The sequence below is a fragment of the Oratosquilla oratoria genome, chromosome 26, assembly GCF_046742065.1.
Source record: "Oratosquilla oratoria isolate Oo_2021 chromosome 26, ASM4674206v1, whole genome shotgun sequence".
In the NCBI taxonomy this organism is placed as follows: domain Eukaryota; kingdom Metazoa; phylum Arthropoda; class Malacostraca; order Stomatopoda; family Squillidae; genus Oratosquilla; species Oratosquilla oratoria.
In genome coordinates, this window is record NC_134802.1 from 5832619 (window position 1) to 5851307 (window position 18689).

General features: G+C 40.1%; 1 protein-coding gene across 2 annotated transcripts in view; it reads left to right on the forward strand.

Annotated features, from left to right (window-relative positions):
* LOC143039370 (3-oxo-5-alpha-steroid 4-dehydrogenase 1-like) overlaps nt 1-18689 on the forward strand; it is a 160326-nt gene that overhangs the window by 81824 nt on the left and 59813 nt on the right. The window contains exon 3 of one of the 2 annotated variants that reach the window (XM_076209277.1): nt 15212-15313. The exons of the other annotated variant lie outside the window; for it this stretch is intronic. Coding sequence (XP_076065392.1) covers nt 15212-15313 — 102 coding nt within the window. The remainder of the gene's footprint in view (nt 1-15211; nt 15314-18689) is intronic. 2 annotated transcript variants of the gene reach the window in all.

The following is an 18689-nucleotide window of genomic DNA, read 5'->3' on the forward strand; positions in this document are numbered from 1 at the left end:
AAATTCGGTGAACCCCCCCCCCCTCTCCGTCCCCCCATGCAGAAAAGGAGAAAGGGGGAGAAATCCCTTCGGGCTGCATCAAATTTGTTCTCATACATACTTCCTCACCTCCCATCCCCCACCCACTCCCCCTCATGCATAACAGCATCATCTATACACAACCCCTCTCCATTCACCCCTATCGTCTGTCCTCTCCCATCCTTCCTCCACAGACATTCCTCTCTTTTGTAATGTCCCTTTCACCACATCCATCTCATCCTAGGATGCCCCCTCATATTCACTCCTTCCACCTCTGCCTTCCACACTTCTTTTACTAATCTTTCTTCACTCATTCTTTCCACATGTCCAAACCATCCTGATACTCTTTCATCAATCCTGTCTCCCAGTTCCCTTTCCACTCCTGTTCTACTCCTCACCTCATTTCTCACTCTATCTAGCCTAGTAACCCCTATCATACTTCTCAGACATTTCATCTCAAACACATTCAAACTCCTTCTCTCTTAAGAACTTAAGAACTAATGGTATTAATTATAATTGGTACTCAGACCAAAATTTCCCCCCAACTTCACCAATATTTCTCCTTTATCTTCCCTGTTTTCACCTTTCTTAATAAAATTGCTTAAACATACAATCCAGTGCTGTAATATAATAAACACATCAAGGCTATAAAATAAAAAATAGACATTTCATAGACATTTATTTTACCTTTTTGAGGGTGATAAGGGGCTTGGGTGGGTTAGAGGGGTTCCGAGGCTGGGGAGGCTTGTTACTGACCACCCACTCATCGTTGTATCTCGTTGAGGAAGTCATCTATGGCTGCAGGAGTCTCAAAACCCTCAAAATCACGCGTGGTTACCTGACCCTCCTCCTCCTCATGTTCTCCTCTCTCCTCATCCTTGTCCTCTTTCATGATGTCAGCTACTGTAACAGGGGCTGGCTGTTTCACCCTCTGTTGTGTCCTCAAAACCACCTCCAGGAACTTGGCAGACCTCTTGTGCAGCTGCCTCTGCCTCGGCCTGCACTGACTGTGGCTCACCTCCCACTCTCCCGAGTCAGTCCTTCGGCAAACCCTCCAACATATTTCGCCATGCATGGTGAATTGTCTTTTGGGTCACATTTTTCCAGAAGTGTTCAAAAAGAAATTGAATACTGTATGTACTGTAGTACTCACTTATTCATGGAGTGGGGCCTGAGAACAAGTAACAAGCCACTTCTACAAAAAATGTTGCAGCTATCATGTGCCAACACTCTCACACAGCGCACCATGTAGGAGTAGTGTGGTGGCCTGTACATGTAAACAAACCCTCAACCAATTAGTGTGCAGCTTAAGCCAACAAAGATGGCTACCACTCATGATGTTATGGGGCGCGTGATATCAGCCTTGTGCTGCGCAATATGAAAATTTGGGCTAGAGGCGCGTGATAGCAGCCAATTTGATGTGTGATATGGAAATTGTGTCAGCTTTTCAAGTACAACCACTCCTCGTTTAATGACCTACTCGGTTAACGACAACGCGGAGTAACAACAGGCTTTATGACAGACCAATATTCGTTTAATGTAAATCTCCCGAAGTTACGACATCATGTACGATAAGTTGGCTGAGGCAAATTTGTATGATGTTATAAATGAACTTGTACGGTGGATATTAGCTGTGAGGTAAAGTGTTCTGAAGCTTAGGTCTACATTACCATCCTGCAAGCTTGAAAAACTACCTGGGGTACAGTATATACCGGTATTGGTAAATTTTTTGTTTCGACCATGCGCGCAGTATAGCAATAGAAAATTAATTATTAATTTTGTAAATTATAATGTATCAACGTAATATGCAATTTTGTGAGCGGAAATAAAAAAACAAAAAAGGTGTTAAATCAGATTTCGTAAGTAACGAAGTCGTGTCGGACGAATGGTACGCCATGTTTGATATGATAGATGCCGAAGTCGAAGAAATGAAAGGATGATAAATTCGTCTAACCTAAACTAAATTAACCTAACCTAACCTGTGTAATAAATCATTACCTGCAAATTAAATGTCATCTGGCTCGTCCTCGTTGTTGTTGTGAGAGACGTTGGTGGGCTTTTCAACCACTCTCTCAGCTTGTGGGGTATACAAAGTTCTTGCAGCTTGAAGGAATGCATGTATCTCCGCTCCATAACATTCCTTCAAGAAAATATACCTGGCGAGGGTACTGTCGGAAGTACCGAGGCCGTTAATTGACAGACGACAAGATGGCGTCCGGATCCTATGCCACCAACTTCGTTCATTAGCATATTTACTTGTAGCAAGGTATTTTTTATTTTCATTTCCGCCCACAAAATTGCATATTACGTTGATACATTTTAATATACCAAATCAATAATTAATTTTCTATTGCTATATTGCGCCCATGGTTGAAACTAAAAAAATACCCTGGTATTTAATATGGAATGTCAGCATACGCAGATTTGGTCATACACAGTAATTTCAGGAACCTAACCACTGCATTATTTGAGGGCTTTCTGTACTATCAAACTTTAATGTACTGTATAAAAGTACATGTATTGCTGGACATTGTACATACAGTACATGTACGTATATGTATACACTTTCGCTTAACAACCAATTCGGTTAACGACGGCGACACTGGCCCCAATTGTCGTCGTTAAACAAGGAGTGGTTGTGTGCACTGTCATGTTCCCACCGTGATCATGGTGAAATTGTGCTACGCATCATTTTCACTGCGGCCTACATAGACGTGGGTACTACGCATGAAGACGATGTAGGGCTGGCAGTGGAGGAACAATGAAACCGTTTTTCACCGTGACCTATATACACTGGTATTACGCATGAAGATACTTGAAGGTCGGCAGCAGAGGAGTATGAAATTAGGGCCTTTTGCCAGCAGAGGTCAAAGGCTACATAAATCAAATGAGGCAAGGAAGTAGAAAACCCTACTTCCTTGCCATACTAACTTTTAGAAGATATAAAATAGTGACTATATTTTAAGCCCTCTTCACACAAGAATAAAGATACTAGTGAAATGTGTGAAATTGGGTAAATAGAAATAGGACTAATTACCTAGACGTATGTTGGCACCTGTGCCATGGCACTGGTGTTGTGTGGCTGTTGCATAAAAAAGGAGGGCGGGCACTTTTTGAGGAGATTACCGTGCCCGCACTCTGTTCCCACCGATTAATTAGTAAGATTAACTCGTATAATTATAGACAGTAAATTTAGTGATTGCACTCCACCTTCTTTATCCCAGTGAAGTTAAATTGTTCATACGAGGCTAATTGTCGACCTAGGAATCTGGATGTATCAACTCAAATACAGGGCCTAGGAAGTGACATATAAATGGGGGCCTGTCTGGGATAAATTTTCTTCTTCACTGGATAGAGAGATTGGTGTGTGCAAAGCACTTGGTAGGAAATTTGAAGATATAGCAGAAAAGTAGGCCGCCGAGCGACTAAAACTCATGATCTATCGTAGGAACACAAATTAGTCTTGCTCCATTGTTTACATACCAGTGCCGTGATATGTGCTGTTTCTTATGCGTTGCACATAATGGATAGCATCATAAAAGTGAATCATCTTATCCCCAAATTTACTAAAGAGGATCCAGATCTGTTCTTCTCCTCATTCGAAGGCCTAGCCAAACAGTTAGGATGGATAAAAGATATCTGGTCAGCAATGATAAGGTCTAGCCTAACTCCAAAAGCCTTAAAGGTGTTCACAATATTTGATAGAGATGGCATTTATGATTACGATCAGATTAAGAGTGAAATACTAAAGGTATATGAGGTTACCCCAGAGTATTTCAGAAAGAAATTTAGGGAAGATAGGAAAGATACCAGTCATGGGTATATAGATCTGGCTAGGAATTTAAGGAGTGACCTAGTGAAATGGATGCGAGCGGAAAATGCAGTAAATACTGAGGAATCTTAGAAGTTATAGCTATGGAGCAATTTCTTAACTTACTAAGCAATGAAGCCAAGCTGTATGCAACCACGCAGAAATGTGAGACATTAGTAGATGCAGCAAGTCTTGCTGAAAATTTTGCGCTAAGAATGAGTGAAAATCACAGTAAAAAGAGAAGCACAATTCAAACTCAGAGAGGTGAGAACAGAGGCGCGTTTGCGGTTCCAAATCAGAGATATACAAGACCACAAGTAGGGGATAGCTGGGGAAACCCACTCAAATGTCTCAGATGTGGGAGATATGGACATAAAATTCAGGATTGCTATGCTAGGCTTAGTGAACAGATGTATAGGCAGTAACTACTTAATGAAAAGGGCATTGCCAAGTTCAATGTACCATTGTTGTATTCCACAAGACTGGATATTTTGCCACAAACATTGACCAAAATGAAAGAAACAACCTCCTATTGATGCATTAGGAAAATTCTTTTTAATGCTATTTATGGTTGCTCATTTGAAGTTAATTGTTATTGAATGTGGATCCTGAACACCTTTGTTTTAAAAAAAATGCAAGATTTTGTCATACATTTTCTCTTCTTTGTTACTTGCAATACATTGCAATAGTTTTGCTCCTTGAAATAATAACATAGTATGCAGATGTTTTTCTAGGGGAGCAGAGTGAAAAGTGCCATTGCCAAACCATGTCTGTTTACCGTAATTTCCGGCTTAAAATGCGCATCGGGTTATAATGTGCACCCATGCACTTCGTTATCTCAGTACACAGATAGCGCGCACCGACGTATAACGCGCATGCCAGGAAAAGTCACTGGTGGCTAAAGCTCGTGAACTGCATTTATGCGACTCCTGCTTGCGTTGGTCCATTGTTTTGTGGGAAATATGAGCCATGAAAAGTTTATTGAATACAAAATATACATGAAAAAATTTCGGATTTTTACAGAAAAATTGTAATTTGCTATCATGAGGGAATAATTCATCTTACAATTTTTTATCACCGTGTTCAAGTTTTTATCACTGTGTACAAGTTTTTATCGCCATGCAGCAACTATGTTTCGGTTCATAAGTGTCTTTACTGAAGTGACGTTTAGTTTAACAAACTCTCGCAAGAGGGTGTTTAGTTTAGGCTAGATTGGCAATAGAACTGTCAATCTCGGCCCTGATCTCGCGTATTCCGGGTGAGCTAAAACGGCCAACGTTCATGATGTTGGTACCAGTGCTGTTTTACAGATCCCAAATATTTGCATAGACTATGATAATTAATGTTAGTAAAAATAAACCAATGAAGTAACGGCGATTAATTACTTAGTATCATGTGAACGAGGTTACATGGAGAAGTATTTTTCATTGGCTAGAGCCACCGCTGGGAAATCTGTTGATTTGTCACTAAATTAAGTGTCAGTTTAGACATCAATCAGCACACAACTAAGAAAAAGTCGGAACTACATGTACCGGTATATGACTCATGTTGTGCGTTGGTCCCTTATTACTTTGTAGCTTAAATAGTTTGTAGGAAATATGATCTAAAAAAAGTTTATTGGAAGTAAAATATACAGAAAAATTTCGGGATTTTTACAGAAAATTTTCATGTTATATCTTGAGGAAATAATTCGTCTTTACCATTTTTTATTTAATACTGAAACAAACTACAGACTGTTTCGTTTTAGCTTTGAACCTACAATGACAATGGTGAAATAGGACAGTCTCTCATCGAGGTGACGTTTAGTTAATATAACTCCCGAATGAGGGTGTTGTAGTCAGGTGTTTGACACGAGTTTATGAACGGCCGCAACGGAATTTGTACCGTACCTAAAGTGAAGCAACAAAACCAACATAAAAATTCAAACTAGGATGCTGTGAACATGGGCAAATATCATGAATATTGATCATGTTTCATGGTGTTTAGGCCTATTTAAATATGAAAAATAAGATTCGATAGATACCTACCTATACCAAATATTTATATAGCCCATGCTGGGGTATTCTTTCATGTCACCATGGCTGTTCTTCTTGTTCTCACGGAACGTCACGGAGAAGTGTGCCATCCCGACTTTGTGACGGCCAACATCGTCACGTTGTTGTGAAAAAAATTACACACACAGCCGCAGAATTTTTATCGTAGGCCGTAGATAATGCGCACCACCGGATAACGCGCACCCCCCATTTTTAGGCCCTTCACACGGAAAAAAGTCGCGCACTATACGCCGGAAAATACGGTACTAGAAAGTAATTCCAAATTCTTCTAAATTGAAAAAATTGTAATAGCAATAGTTTCACAGAGCCAAAGATTTTCTCCATTTGTCATTTCTATGTCTTCATTCTTGTTATCTTGTTAACATTTTGTGTTTGCCTTACCATCCTTCCAAGAGTTTCTTAGGTAGAGAGCCAACAATGCTAAGAGGCAGTTCTTCCATAACTTTGTTAACTACAACTATTTGATTTTGTAGGTTGTTGCCACTTCCACTAGGTAATTGAAAAATGGCACCTACTCCAGGACTCTGCTTTTATTTAGTGGTCAAGACCAAGACATACATTGGCTATACAATTATCCTGGTTTTAGAGCAGTATGAGATCTTCTCACACAGAAGACTCCAGCCTTACTGACACAGACTGATGCTCTCACACATGTAAACAAGAAATACTTTGAAGGGAAGAAGACAAGAACTTGCACCTACTCCTAGACTCTTTTATTTAGCAGCCAAAACTGAAAGACCAATACATATTTTGGATATACAGCTATCCAGGTTTTGGAGCATAAAAGGATCTGGCTTGTTACATTTTATTCTGTCAAATGCAACAATTTTTTTTTTTTTTTTTTTTTTTTTTTTTATGTTTTTCAGCTTCATGTCTGTTTGGTTCCAAGTCTGTTCAGCTTTAGGTCCATTTGGCTTTGTGTCCTTTTAGTATCTAGGTTTCAGCTTCTTGTCTTTTGACAAAAGTGCATTCAGCATCTTGTCCATGTACCATGGACTTGAAATGTTAGGGAAGGCACTACTTTTTTGGTTATGGCAGACAGGGCCTCCAAGAGAAATCTTTTTAGGCAGAACAAAACCCATTTGGGGCCCCTAAAACTTGCAAAATTATTTTGAATTAAGAAAATTGGGGCTAATTAATGTGCATCAAACTTCAACAAGAAGTGCTCACTTATTGATTATATGAAACATTATGTTAAAACATACTGGTATTCAAGTAATGTGACAATATTACCATTTTTTGAATATGACTTTTAAATATTCTTATTAAAAGCTTATCAAGGAAGAAATTAGAAAAAAAAATCACTCAACTAGTGCTTTTCTGGCTTTCTTATTTGCAGTTTCTAATAACACTATCAAAATAAACTTGTCTTAAAACTCAATCTTGCCAGGTCAACAAGTCAAGTTTGTGACATAGTAGACCACAAATAATTTTTTACAAGTTTAAGCTTGCTGAAAGATCTTTCAGTAGATGCTACTGTAGCTGGAATTGTCAAGAATATTCTCAAGTTAATACAAACATTTGGAAATAATTCACACAATTTGTATTTTGTGGTGGCTGTTACTGGTTACCAGGGAACAGTGAACCCCCTGTAAGAGCAACCAAGCGTAACATACTGATTGGCTGCTTCAACAGTGTGAACATCATTGCTTCCCACTTTGTACCTAATTAGTAAGTATTCCCCATTAGAGGTCTTTAAAAATGCTCACATTTGAAATGTCGTCAGTTGTTGCATCGACTTTGTTGATGTTTGGTTGTAGCTCTAATTCTTTGTACAGTGGAACCTCGCTATTCGTACACAATCCGTTCCAGGAGGCTGTTCGAATGGCGAATAATTTTTTCCCATAAGATAGTAAATTGGAATAATCTGTTCCAGACCCACAGATTATTACTTATTGTGATAATATTTTAAGCATAGAATACATAAAAATTATGAAAAACAATGAATATATAGTACTGTACAGTACATAAAAAAAAAATCTAACTGGACTTTACCTGTACTGAGGTGAGCTGATGGCATAAGTGGAAGGTGTAGAGGAGGAGGAATGTTGTTGTTACTGTTTGGAAGGGGAGTCACCTTCCATATAAACATCAGGTAACATCCCTTCAGGTGTTTTCTCTCTGGTGTTCTTTCTTTTTTCTGTCTTTTTGCACTAAAAGAATCTTGGGATTCTTTCTTTAAAAACCTGTCCAATGTTGTCTGTCTTTGACGATTTCTCAGAATTTTTCTAAAATGGTCAATAACATTGTTATTGAACAAATTAAGGCTCCTGTTGACCACAGCAGTGTTAGGATGCCATTTTTCCACCACTCTCTGTGTTTTCTCCCAGTGATAACACAGTTCTTTAATTTCTGCAGTGGAAATGCTTCCCTTACTACTTTCCTCCTCTGAAGAAGAAAGTTCTTCAACCACTTCTTCTTGCTGCTCCCTGTGCAGTTCTTGGAGTTCTTCAGTTGTCAGCTCATTTCTATGGTCTTCGACCAACTCCTCCACATCATCACTGTCTACATCCAATCCCATGGACTTCCCCAGGGACACAATATCATCCACCACTACAGGCTCCGTATGAAAGCCTTCAAAGTCTCTGGCTGCCACACAGTCTTGCCACAGATTCTTCCAGGCAGAGTTCAGTGTCCTGAAAGAAACTTCCCCCCAGGCTTTGTCTATTATCCTCAAACAATGAAGGATATTGAAATGGTTCTTCCAAAAGTCCCTGAGGGTTAGTTCTGTGTCAGAGGTCACTTCAAAGCACCTTTGAAAAAGTGCTTTTGTGTAAAGCTTTTTGAAGTTTGAAATGACCTGCTGATCCATGGGCTGGATTAGAGGAGTGGTATTAGGGGGCAAAAACCTCACTTGGATGAAGTTGTATTCACCCACCAGATCTTCCTCCAAGCCTGGAGAGTAAGCAGGAGTATTGTCCATTACCAGAAGGGCCTTGAGTGGTAAATTTTTCTGCTCTAGATATTTTTTCACACTCAGGGCAAGCACTTCATATATCCACTCGGTGAAGAACTGCCTTGTTACCCAAGCCTTACTATTAGCCCTCCACATTACACTGAGTTTACTTTTTATAGCATTATTTTTCTTGAACACTCTTGGGTTTCTGAGTGGTAGACAAGCAAAGGTTTAATTTTGAGGTCCCCACTAACATTAGCACACAACAAGAGTGTAAGCCTGTCTTTCATAAGCTTGTGTCCTGGCAATGATTTCTCCTCTTTTGTGATGTAGGTCCTCTTAGGCATCTTCCAGAAGAGTCCAGTTTCGTCACAATTAAAAACTTCGCAAGGAGTAAATCCCTCACTCTCTACAAAGTTTCTAAATTCCCCAACAAACTTTTCAGCAGCATCTTTGTTTGCACTGGCAGCCTCCTCACACCTAACAACACTGTGAATGCCACTTCATTTCTTAAATCGATCAAACCACCCCTACTTGCTTTAAATTCATATCTTTGTGCAGTGGTTCCAGAGCTGTCTCGCTTAAAGTCATCATGCAACCGCTTTGCTTTTTCACAAATTATTGTTTCAGAAATGCTGTCACCAGCAAGTTGTTTTTTGTTAATCCAAACTAACAAAAGTTTTTCCACTTGTTCAATTATAGGTGACCTGTTCACAGCAAGAACAGTCATTCCTTTTGCCACATTAGCCTCTTTTATTATGTCTTTATTTTTCAGTATAGACGATATGGTTGATTTCGCCATGCCATATTGAGTTGCCAGGTCAGCGATACGAGTTCCACTTTCAAACTTTACAATGGTTCTTTTTTCAATTCAATTGTCATTCTCACTGTTTTCCTTTTAGGCTTGGTTGAATCACTAATCTTTTTTGGACTCATGGCTGCACTATTTTTAATAAAGATAACAAAAAATAGCAATAAAGTAGCACAAAGTTTCATAAAGCTTGCGTGGATGATGCATAGTTTATGGAAGCTAGCACGAGACTAAGCTGAAGCGATTGCATGGCGCGACCAGTAACAAGGTGACGCTGTCCGTATTGCGGGGCAAGTACAAATGACAAGGTGAATTTTACCTTGATCAAGTTGGACGAATAACGAGTTGTACGAATAGAGAGGCGGATGAATGGTGGGGTTCCACTGTATTTATAATGGAGATTGTGGTGCATGTAAAGTGGACCTATTTATAATGTGTTGCACTTGATTAGTGTGTGAGAAGTTTATTGGTTTTGTACATCTTAGATAAGTGTATGAGCCTGGGTTGGTTTCTGTGTCTCCAGCTAGTAGGAATGGGAGTTTAGGCACAGAAATAGAGAAGAGAGAGAGGATATGTTGGTAGGGGCTAAAAGAGGGAATTGTATTTTTGGGCCTGATCCAGAGGCCAGGTACACCTCTTTACATAGATTGAGATTTTGTATCACTTTGTTCATGCAAGTCAATAGGACTTGGAATTGCAGGGGATGGTCCTCTGTCCATACTCTACTTTCCTTGAGATTGGTAGGGTGTCCTGTTGCAAATGCAACATTGTAACTCCATTCATAGAATTGAATAGCCAAACACTTCCATAAGAAGAGAACCCAAAAATTGAAAGCCCCACTTTTGATACTCGCATGACCTTCAGTCTGCATATCAAAAGTCTGGCAGTAAAAAGCAACAGCCAAATAAATATTCTAAAATGAGCTGCAGGTATCAACTTTTAACAGGAGAAACTAATCACAGTCCATAAATATTTATTGAGAACCACACTGTGCTTCTACTGCATGGTTCCCAATAATTAGGAAAAAATAATATAGACAACTTTATAATTTGTACAAAATTTGTACAAAATTTGTACAAAATCACTGAGAATCATAATGGGCACCAAAACCACTCCAATAGAACATCTATACATGGAAACCAAAATTGTACCCATGGAGCAATACATGAAAATGATAGGTACACAATGTGCTAAAACCCTAAATTTTATTACCATTAGATTACAAAAGTACAATCAGCTGAGCAGAACAAAAACTACACTAACAGTATACCACAAACATTTAATCAACCTTCTTACTGCACAACACATCCATACAGAAACGCATTTGCACTCAGATCACAAAACAAGCATTCCAAGACTGGCCACCTAACTCCTTCCTCCAGCAAAACCCTTCAGACTGGCCCCCCAAAAAATGCCTCACAATAAAACAAAAAATCACTCTCGCATGACTATTAATTTCACCATCCTGCACTTAGACTATACCAATATAAAATAGGCCTGGGCACTAACAAACTTCCCCAGATGCAACATCACACAGAAAAGACAGAAGACTTCATATTACACTACCCCACCCTAGTAGTGCAGCGGATGAGACACACAAAATGGCCAAATTGTGCACTTTTGAGTAAAAGCAAGAGACTTTGCATGGTGATTCTTCATCCAACAGGAATGAAATTTAGAAATGGAGGCATTTGAAAAAAAACAAATTTTCAAGATGGCGGCCAAACAAAGATGGCGGTCATGCGAAAATCGAGATTTTTTCATGGAACACGAATTTTTAATGTCTTTCTGATAAATATCTGAGAAATTATACTTATAATTAAGAAAAACACATTTCTTTTACCAAACATATGTACTCCATAAGCTTGACATGGAATTTTTTTTATTTTTTCAAGATCGTAACAGATGGCAACAGCGACTGACCGTGTCCCACGGCGTTGCTACCATCCATTCTATGCAAGGACACAGGTCAGATGATTTGTGTTGTTCAGTTCACAAAACTCTAGGATTACATTCTAAATTCTTAGCAACACAAACAACAGTCAAACATTATATCTACGAAAAATGAACATCAAATGGTATATTTTCTTACAATATAGATCAATACAACATAAGCACAACATCAATACAGGCTAACTGCTACATTTAAAAAGCTAATACAAAAGACCAGTACTTGAAGGTGGGATGATGGTCTGCCTGATTGATACACCAAGATTCCATGCTGCATGGCTCTTCTCTCCCCGGGAGTTAACCCTGATAACTCTGAGTGAGCAACATCTGCAGAGCACATGCTGTGACTTCGTGAGGTCTTCTTGTATGAGTGAAATGTGCAGCTTTCAAAAACGAATGCCATTTCAATGTGGAAACCACCCATCATGATTACAAAGGAGGACTCACCATGTTGATCTGGAAATTGCCACTGAACTTCTTTAGCAACTGAGAATAGCGGTTGATCTACAGCAAATATACAGGTCTGACCTGGATTAAGTTACTCAGTAGCCCTGCGGACCATGTTCATACAATGTTTGATCATAGCTACAGACTTCGCTTGTTCACTGAACAAAGGGAGGAGTGACGTGACTGATGGCAGCCTATCCGAGTCATGGATCAGATTCAGTGAGTGGTATGCTCCCCAAGACACATCAGAGGGTGTTCTTTAATTTGATACCGCCTCTTGCACATAATTGAGCCACTTAAGTTCCTCTTCTTTGGACTTGTTGAAGCAGTTGTTTTCCACTAAAGGAACAAAACCATTGAGTAGTGGTGGTACAAGAGGTTTCTTCTGTGACACTGCAGGAGGAACATTTGCATAGAACTCTGGCAGTTCTGAGACAGATTTCTTCTTAGGTCTCGGCAATTCCTGCCGCTGCATTTGGCATGGATCTCCTGTTTGTTCGATAGTGGGATACTGGAATATAGAAATTCCAGTTCCATGAAAGGAACCATGTGATGTCAAGGAGCTCGGATTATGATCGATATTATCAATGGCTCCAGTACAGAAGATCCCTCGAAGCAGATTTGTTGGAACCACACAGCCTTGATTTCATTGAAATGAGCATTAGCAGCATCGGTGAGTTGCGTTGACACTTGAAGGACTATCATATGATACTGACATTCCTAGATGATAGAAAGAATCCAGTAAGTTCCTAATTCGTGTCTGTGCATGGATCTTGAGGCCCAAGTACAAGGGCAAAGGAATTTCCTGTTCTTTGCTGTGAGTGGTTGTTCTGCCTTGGCCTGAGCGCTTAACACAGTTGAATTTAATCAGCTGAGCAATGGAGAGTGCTGCTTGATACTTTGCTTTGTTGTTGCATGTAATACTTGGCCCTGTTAGCATCATTGTCATCAAAGCTAGGAGAGACTCTGGAATGCTCTCTTCCTGATTTATAGATGATTCATCAAAACACTTAGACTTGTGATTGAATATGTCTCTGCGTATTAGCCTGGTTGCCTTTGTGAGACACAAGGCTTCATCATCGCCTGAGTCTCTGTAGGAAGACTCAAGTGCTTTGCCTACCTGATGTGTGAAAGCAAGCAGCACGTCTTTACCTGAAACATGAGCCTGCAAGTCAGGAATGGCGCCTAGCAAACAATTCTTTAACCTTGTACTGTGAGGTCTTTGCTCAATGCCATGCTTCTTCAGACGGGAAGCATAAAGACATATAAGATCAGCCAGTCTTAGAGGCTTTGGGTCGCAGGAAACTCTGTGTTCTTCAACATATTCAACAAGTGCAGCAAATGCAAGACTGTGAAACTTTTGTCCACCTTGTCCTTCGCTTTCCTTCAAAGCTGACTCTCTCCTTCTATACAATTGGGCCAAACATGACAAGTGATACTTTGCTTCCTGAGCTATCAAATCACCACCAGTAAGCTTTGCAATTAGTTTCTCATCCTGAAGGTCAAGTGCACATTTTCTAACCTTTTCATCAACAGAGTATGTTTCGACATTATGAAGTTTTTCCTTTGTCACAGTGTCACACAGGAAACACACCCGTGAAATAGTGGCAGATACGTCTGTTCTAGTGAACTTACGAGAGCTTGTGTCATCACCAACAGACTTCCGTTTCTTCTCAGCTCTTTCCACGGCTTGGTTTGTTACACTTAAGGAAACACAATTTATGCCACTTTGCACAGCTGTCTCTAAAACTGGCCTCTGGGCCCTTCCCTTGGTCAATTCTGGTAAGGTCAAGGGAAAATGGAAGGGAATTGCATTTCTGCAGGCGATTCAGGTTGTTGGCAAGTGTTGTCCAACCAGCCCCACCTTTCCCTTTGCTGTTGGCAGGACATTGTAATTGCTCAGATGTATTGTTTTGACAGAGAGTACACAAGTTCCAATCAGTTGGATTGTTACTCTCGTTGCTAGTTGACTGTTGACCTGGTTCATTCGTTGTTGTAACGATCCAGAAAGTTCACAGAAAGTTCACAGCAGAACAGCATCAGCCAGAAGCACCTTCACCACGTTCCTGAAAAGAAAAAAACTCACTAATGAAAGAAAAGCATAGGATGTGTCATTACAACCTGTGCAAAATTCTGCGTTTAACACCAGAAGTAAATGTAAGATCTACACTTAAACAAAACTTTATCTTAGTATGATATATATTAATTGGCACATTGTATAATATCATTGCACCAAATTGCATGCATTTGCTGCTAGTTCACCTTGGCTTATGCCACGATAAATGTAACATTGTGGTGATTTTACCAACTCCCCAGCAGCCATATTTGATTTGGCGGCCATTTTGGAAATTTGAATTTTTTGCAATGCCTCCATTTCTAATATTAATCAGCATGTCCTAAAGTATATACATACCAAATTTCATGCTTTTACTATGAAGTGCACAGTGGTTTCCATGATCTGCTGTACTATAGCCACACCAAGACAACAACACAAAGAGGACACAGAACATCTCATACTACATTATCCCACACTAACAATCTCTAGACAACACTATATATCCTCCCTGAATGACTTTTGGACCTGCCTGGAAAATGCTGCTAGTTACCTGAAGATCATGGGTCTAATGCAAGGGAGACCAGAGGCAAAAGATTGATTGATAAAACTCAAGAATAAATTACTGTGGAAGTAAGATTATATCTGCATATAAGAATAAAAACTTGTTTCTTTGGGGTAGTTTTTCCTCATATTTAAGTATGCAGTTAGGAGACAGCAGCTTTATCTCTCCCACTTTGGTCTTACATACATATTCCAAAGGTTTTTCTCCCCCTTACAAGTGAGGTAGCCAAAAAACAAAGGCATAAAATCCACTCCCACTCATTCCATCCCCATATACTCCACTCCCATCCACCCCCTCCTTCCCTTTTATCTTGGCTCCTCCTGGATGACTGGTCATCCCTACATCTCACTGCCCTGGGTCAGAAGCAGTGGGCATGATTTTTGTCTGATTCTAGATATATTTTAAACTTTGAAGTTCATTCCAAATATAATTCTCCTAGTACTTCCAGTTATGAACTAGAGTTAATTGTCCATTTGAATATTAGAAATGAGTTTTCTTATATGTCAAGGTATAAGTCTACATTGCTTGTTAGATAATTTAGTTTCTGTATCTCTAAGTTATATGTGTACAGTTGAAGCATATTTTGATTAATTTTACTTATTTCAGGTGTACTTATTTTTCTTTATGGAATGAAGATAAACATTGGATCTGACACAATACTTAGGAACTTACGGAAGCCAGGGGAATCTGGATATAAGATTCCTGAAGGTAAGTTAATTCAACATGTAATTTACCCTGTCATGTTTACGGGGTTAGGCTTTCCTTATCTGAAATAAATCTCATTTTGGGGTCTTGCAGCTGTTTTGGTTTTGTCTCCTATCAAAGAAGAGGAAAGCAAGATCTAGAAATGAGATTCAAATGCAGGTTAAAGGGAAACTAACTGCTGTCTATTCACCTCCAAGTGGTGCCCTTGGTTAAGACTCCCATGTCATGTGGGAAGGATGGGAACTCCCAAGTGAGGTCACTAACGAGGTCAACCTGGAGGTCAATAATGGGGTCAGCAATCTAGATTAATTGTACTATACCCTAACGACTACAGTTTTGTGTGCCTAACATAAAAAATCTATCTCTTTTGTAAGGGCTTTTTCTCTCCTATAAGGGAGGTCCCTGTCTGGGGTATTGGCTGCATGCTATTGTGGCAAAGTAGCATGCAGTTGATACTTTAGGGTCTATATGGGGCACCCCTATGGACCAGAGCCACACACCATTTTGTATGTGATAGAGGAAAACTCTGTGCATAGAGAAATGATGACACTTTTATACTACGACTGTCACTCTGTTATGCTGTCCCCCAACCCCTTGTTGCTGTCCTGTACCATTTCTCTGAATATTCATTTCCTGTTTTTGCCGACCCTGTGGTGGGGGAAGAGAATGCTACCACCAAGTCTTTCCACTTGAGTCGTAAAAGGTGACAAAAAAACGGGACGGGGATGGGATTAGGAGTCCTACTACCTGTAGCCCCAAAAGGGGACATTCCTAAAAAAAGAAGAAAAGGCATAAGAGGGTCTGGGAGTTTTCCAACCAGTACCCTAAGGTTTGGGTCTTTTAATGTGCATGGATGTGGTACAGATGAGAGTAAAAGGGAAGAGATAAGCAGTATGTTTGTGAGAAGAAAGATGGATGTGCTGGCTTTAAGTGAAAATAAAATGAAAGGAAAGGGCAACTGTGAGTTGGGGAGTGTAGCTGAGAGGTACTCAGGAGTGAAGAGGGGACAAGGGAGAGAAGGGGTGGCTATACTAGTAAGTGAAGAGATAAGTAAGTGGGTAGTGGAGTAGAAGGTTTCATCAAGGTTGATGTGGATGAAGGTGAAGCTGGGAAAGGAGATGTGGGTTTTTGTAAGTGTGTATGGGCCTGGTAGTGAGAAGAGTGTAGAGGAAAGGGAGGCTTTTTGGGTAGATATAAATGAGTGTATAGAAGGAATAGGGAGAAATGTCAATGTAGTTGTATTGGGAGACCTTAATGCTAGGGTAGTAAATGAACCAATAGACGTGATTGGGAAGTATGGAGTTCTAGGTAAAAATTGTATTGGAGAAATGATAGTGGAGATGTGTCTTGAAAGAGAGTTGATGATAGCAAATACAGTGTTTAGGAAGAAAGTCAAGCATAAGTACACATGGGAGAGGGTGGTGGATGGAAGGGTGGCAGATAGAGCATTAATGGACTATATAGTTGTGACCAGGAGTATGGTAGGAAGAGTTAAGGATGTACATGTTCTAAGGGGAGAGAGTGGGGGAATATCAGATCATTTCCTGGTGGAAGGTGAAATGAGAGTGGAAAATAGGTGGAGAAAAAGGAAAAGGGCAGAAGGTAGGGAGGTACTTAGAGTGAACTGTTTAAATGAGGAAAAAAGGAGAGTGAGTATAAGAAGCTGAAAGAGGAGTGGGAGGGAGTAAAGGATAGAGTAGAACTAGGAGTGGAGGAGGAATGGGGATGGTTCAAGGAGGGAGTCATAAGGTGTGCAAAGATGGTGTGTGGAACAAGGAGGGCGGGAGGAAATAGAAGGAAGGGTAGTGAGTGGTGGGATGAGGAAGTAAAGAAATGTGTAGAAGAGAAGAAGCAGGCATTCATAGATTGGCTGCAAATTAGGACGAGGGAATCATATGAGAGGTACAAAGTAAAGAGAAGGGAAGTTAAGCATAAGATAAAGGAAGCAAAGAGGAGAGCAGATGTGAAATGGGGAAAGAGTATGTCAGAAAATTTTGAAAGCAATAAAAAGATGTTTTGTAAGGAAATTAAGAGAGAAAAAGGAGGCAAATCATGTAGAGAAGAAAAGGTAAAAGGTGCAAATGGAGAGATAATGGAAGAGAAGGCATTGAGAATAAGGTGGGCAGAGTATTTTAGGGAGTTGCTAAATGTGGAGGATAAGGAGGGAAAGGTAGTTGCAATGGGAAGCGTTAAGAAAATGAGTGATGAGTGAGGAAAATGGAGGAGAAATAGGGAAGGATGAAGTGAAAGCAGCTGTTAAGATGATGAGAGCAGGTTAGGTACCTGGTCTGGATGGATGCCATGCAGAATGTCTGAAGAAAGGAGGTACAGTTATGGTGGACTGTTTGGTGAGGTTATTTAATGTTTGTTTAAGAGAGGGTAGATTGCCGGAGGACTGCCTGTATAGTTCCGCTTTACAAGGGAAAGGGGGACAAGTGTGAGTGCAGTAGTTTCAGAGGGATGAGCTTGTTGAGTGTAATTGGGAAGGCTTTTGGGAGGGTCTTGATTGAGAGGATTAGGAGAGGAACAGAGGGAGTAATTGGTGAGGAAGAGTGTGGGTTTAGGACAGGTAGGGGTTATGTAGATCAGATTTTTGTGGTAAGACAGATATGTGAGAAAGCTATAGGAATAGGTAAGGATGTTTTTTGGGCTTTTATGGATCTGGAAAAGGCTTATGACGGAAGGCACTGTGGGAGGTACTGCAGATATATGGGATAGGAGGAAAGCTGTTATGAGCAGTCAAGAGTTTTTACGAGAGTAGTAGAGCATGTGTTAGGATTAGAAATGGAGAGAGTGAATGGTTTGAGGTAAAGGTGGGACTTCGTCAGGGATGTGTTATGTCACCCTGGCTGTTCAATCTTTACATGGATGGGGTGGTGCAAGAGGTGAATGCAAGGGTAGTGGGTCAAGGGTTGGAGATGATTAAAGAAAATGGAGAAAAGTGGGAGGTGAGCCAGCTGTTGTTTGCTGATGACACTGTGCTTGTAGCAAGATCAGAGGAGGGATTGAGGAAGTTAGTGACAGAGTTTGAGGTGTGTGAAAGAAGGAAGCAGAAGATAAATATGGGTAAAAGTAAGGTGATGAGATGTACAAGCAAAGAGAGTGACAGCAGTCTGGAAGTGAGCATTAAGGGTGAAAGACTGGAGGAAGTGGATAGTTTTAGATACTTGGGTACAAATGTGGCAGGAAAGGGAGGAGTGGAGGTGAAGGTAGAATGTAGATTGAGAGAAGCAAGTAAATGTCTTGGTGGATTGAAAAATGTAATGAGAAATAGACATCTGGGAATGGAGTGATTGTGCCAACAGCATTGTACGGGGCAGAAACATGGAACATGAGAGAGGAAGAGAGAAGGAACTTGAATGTGTTTGAGATGAAATGT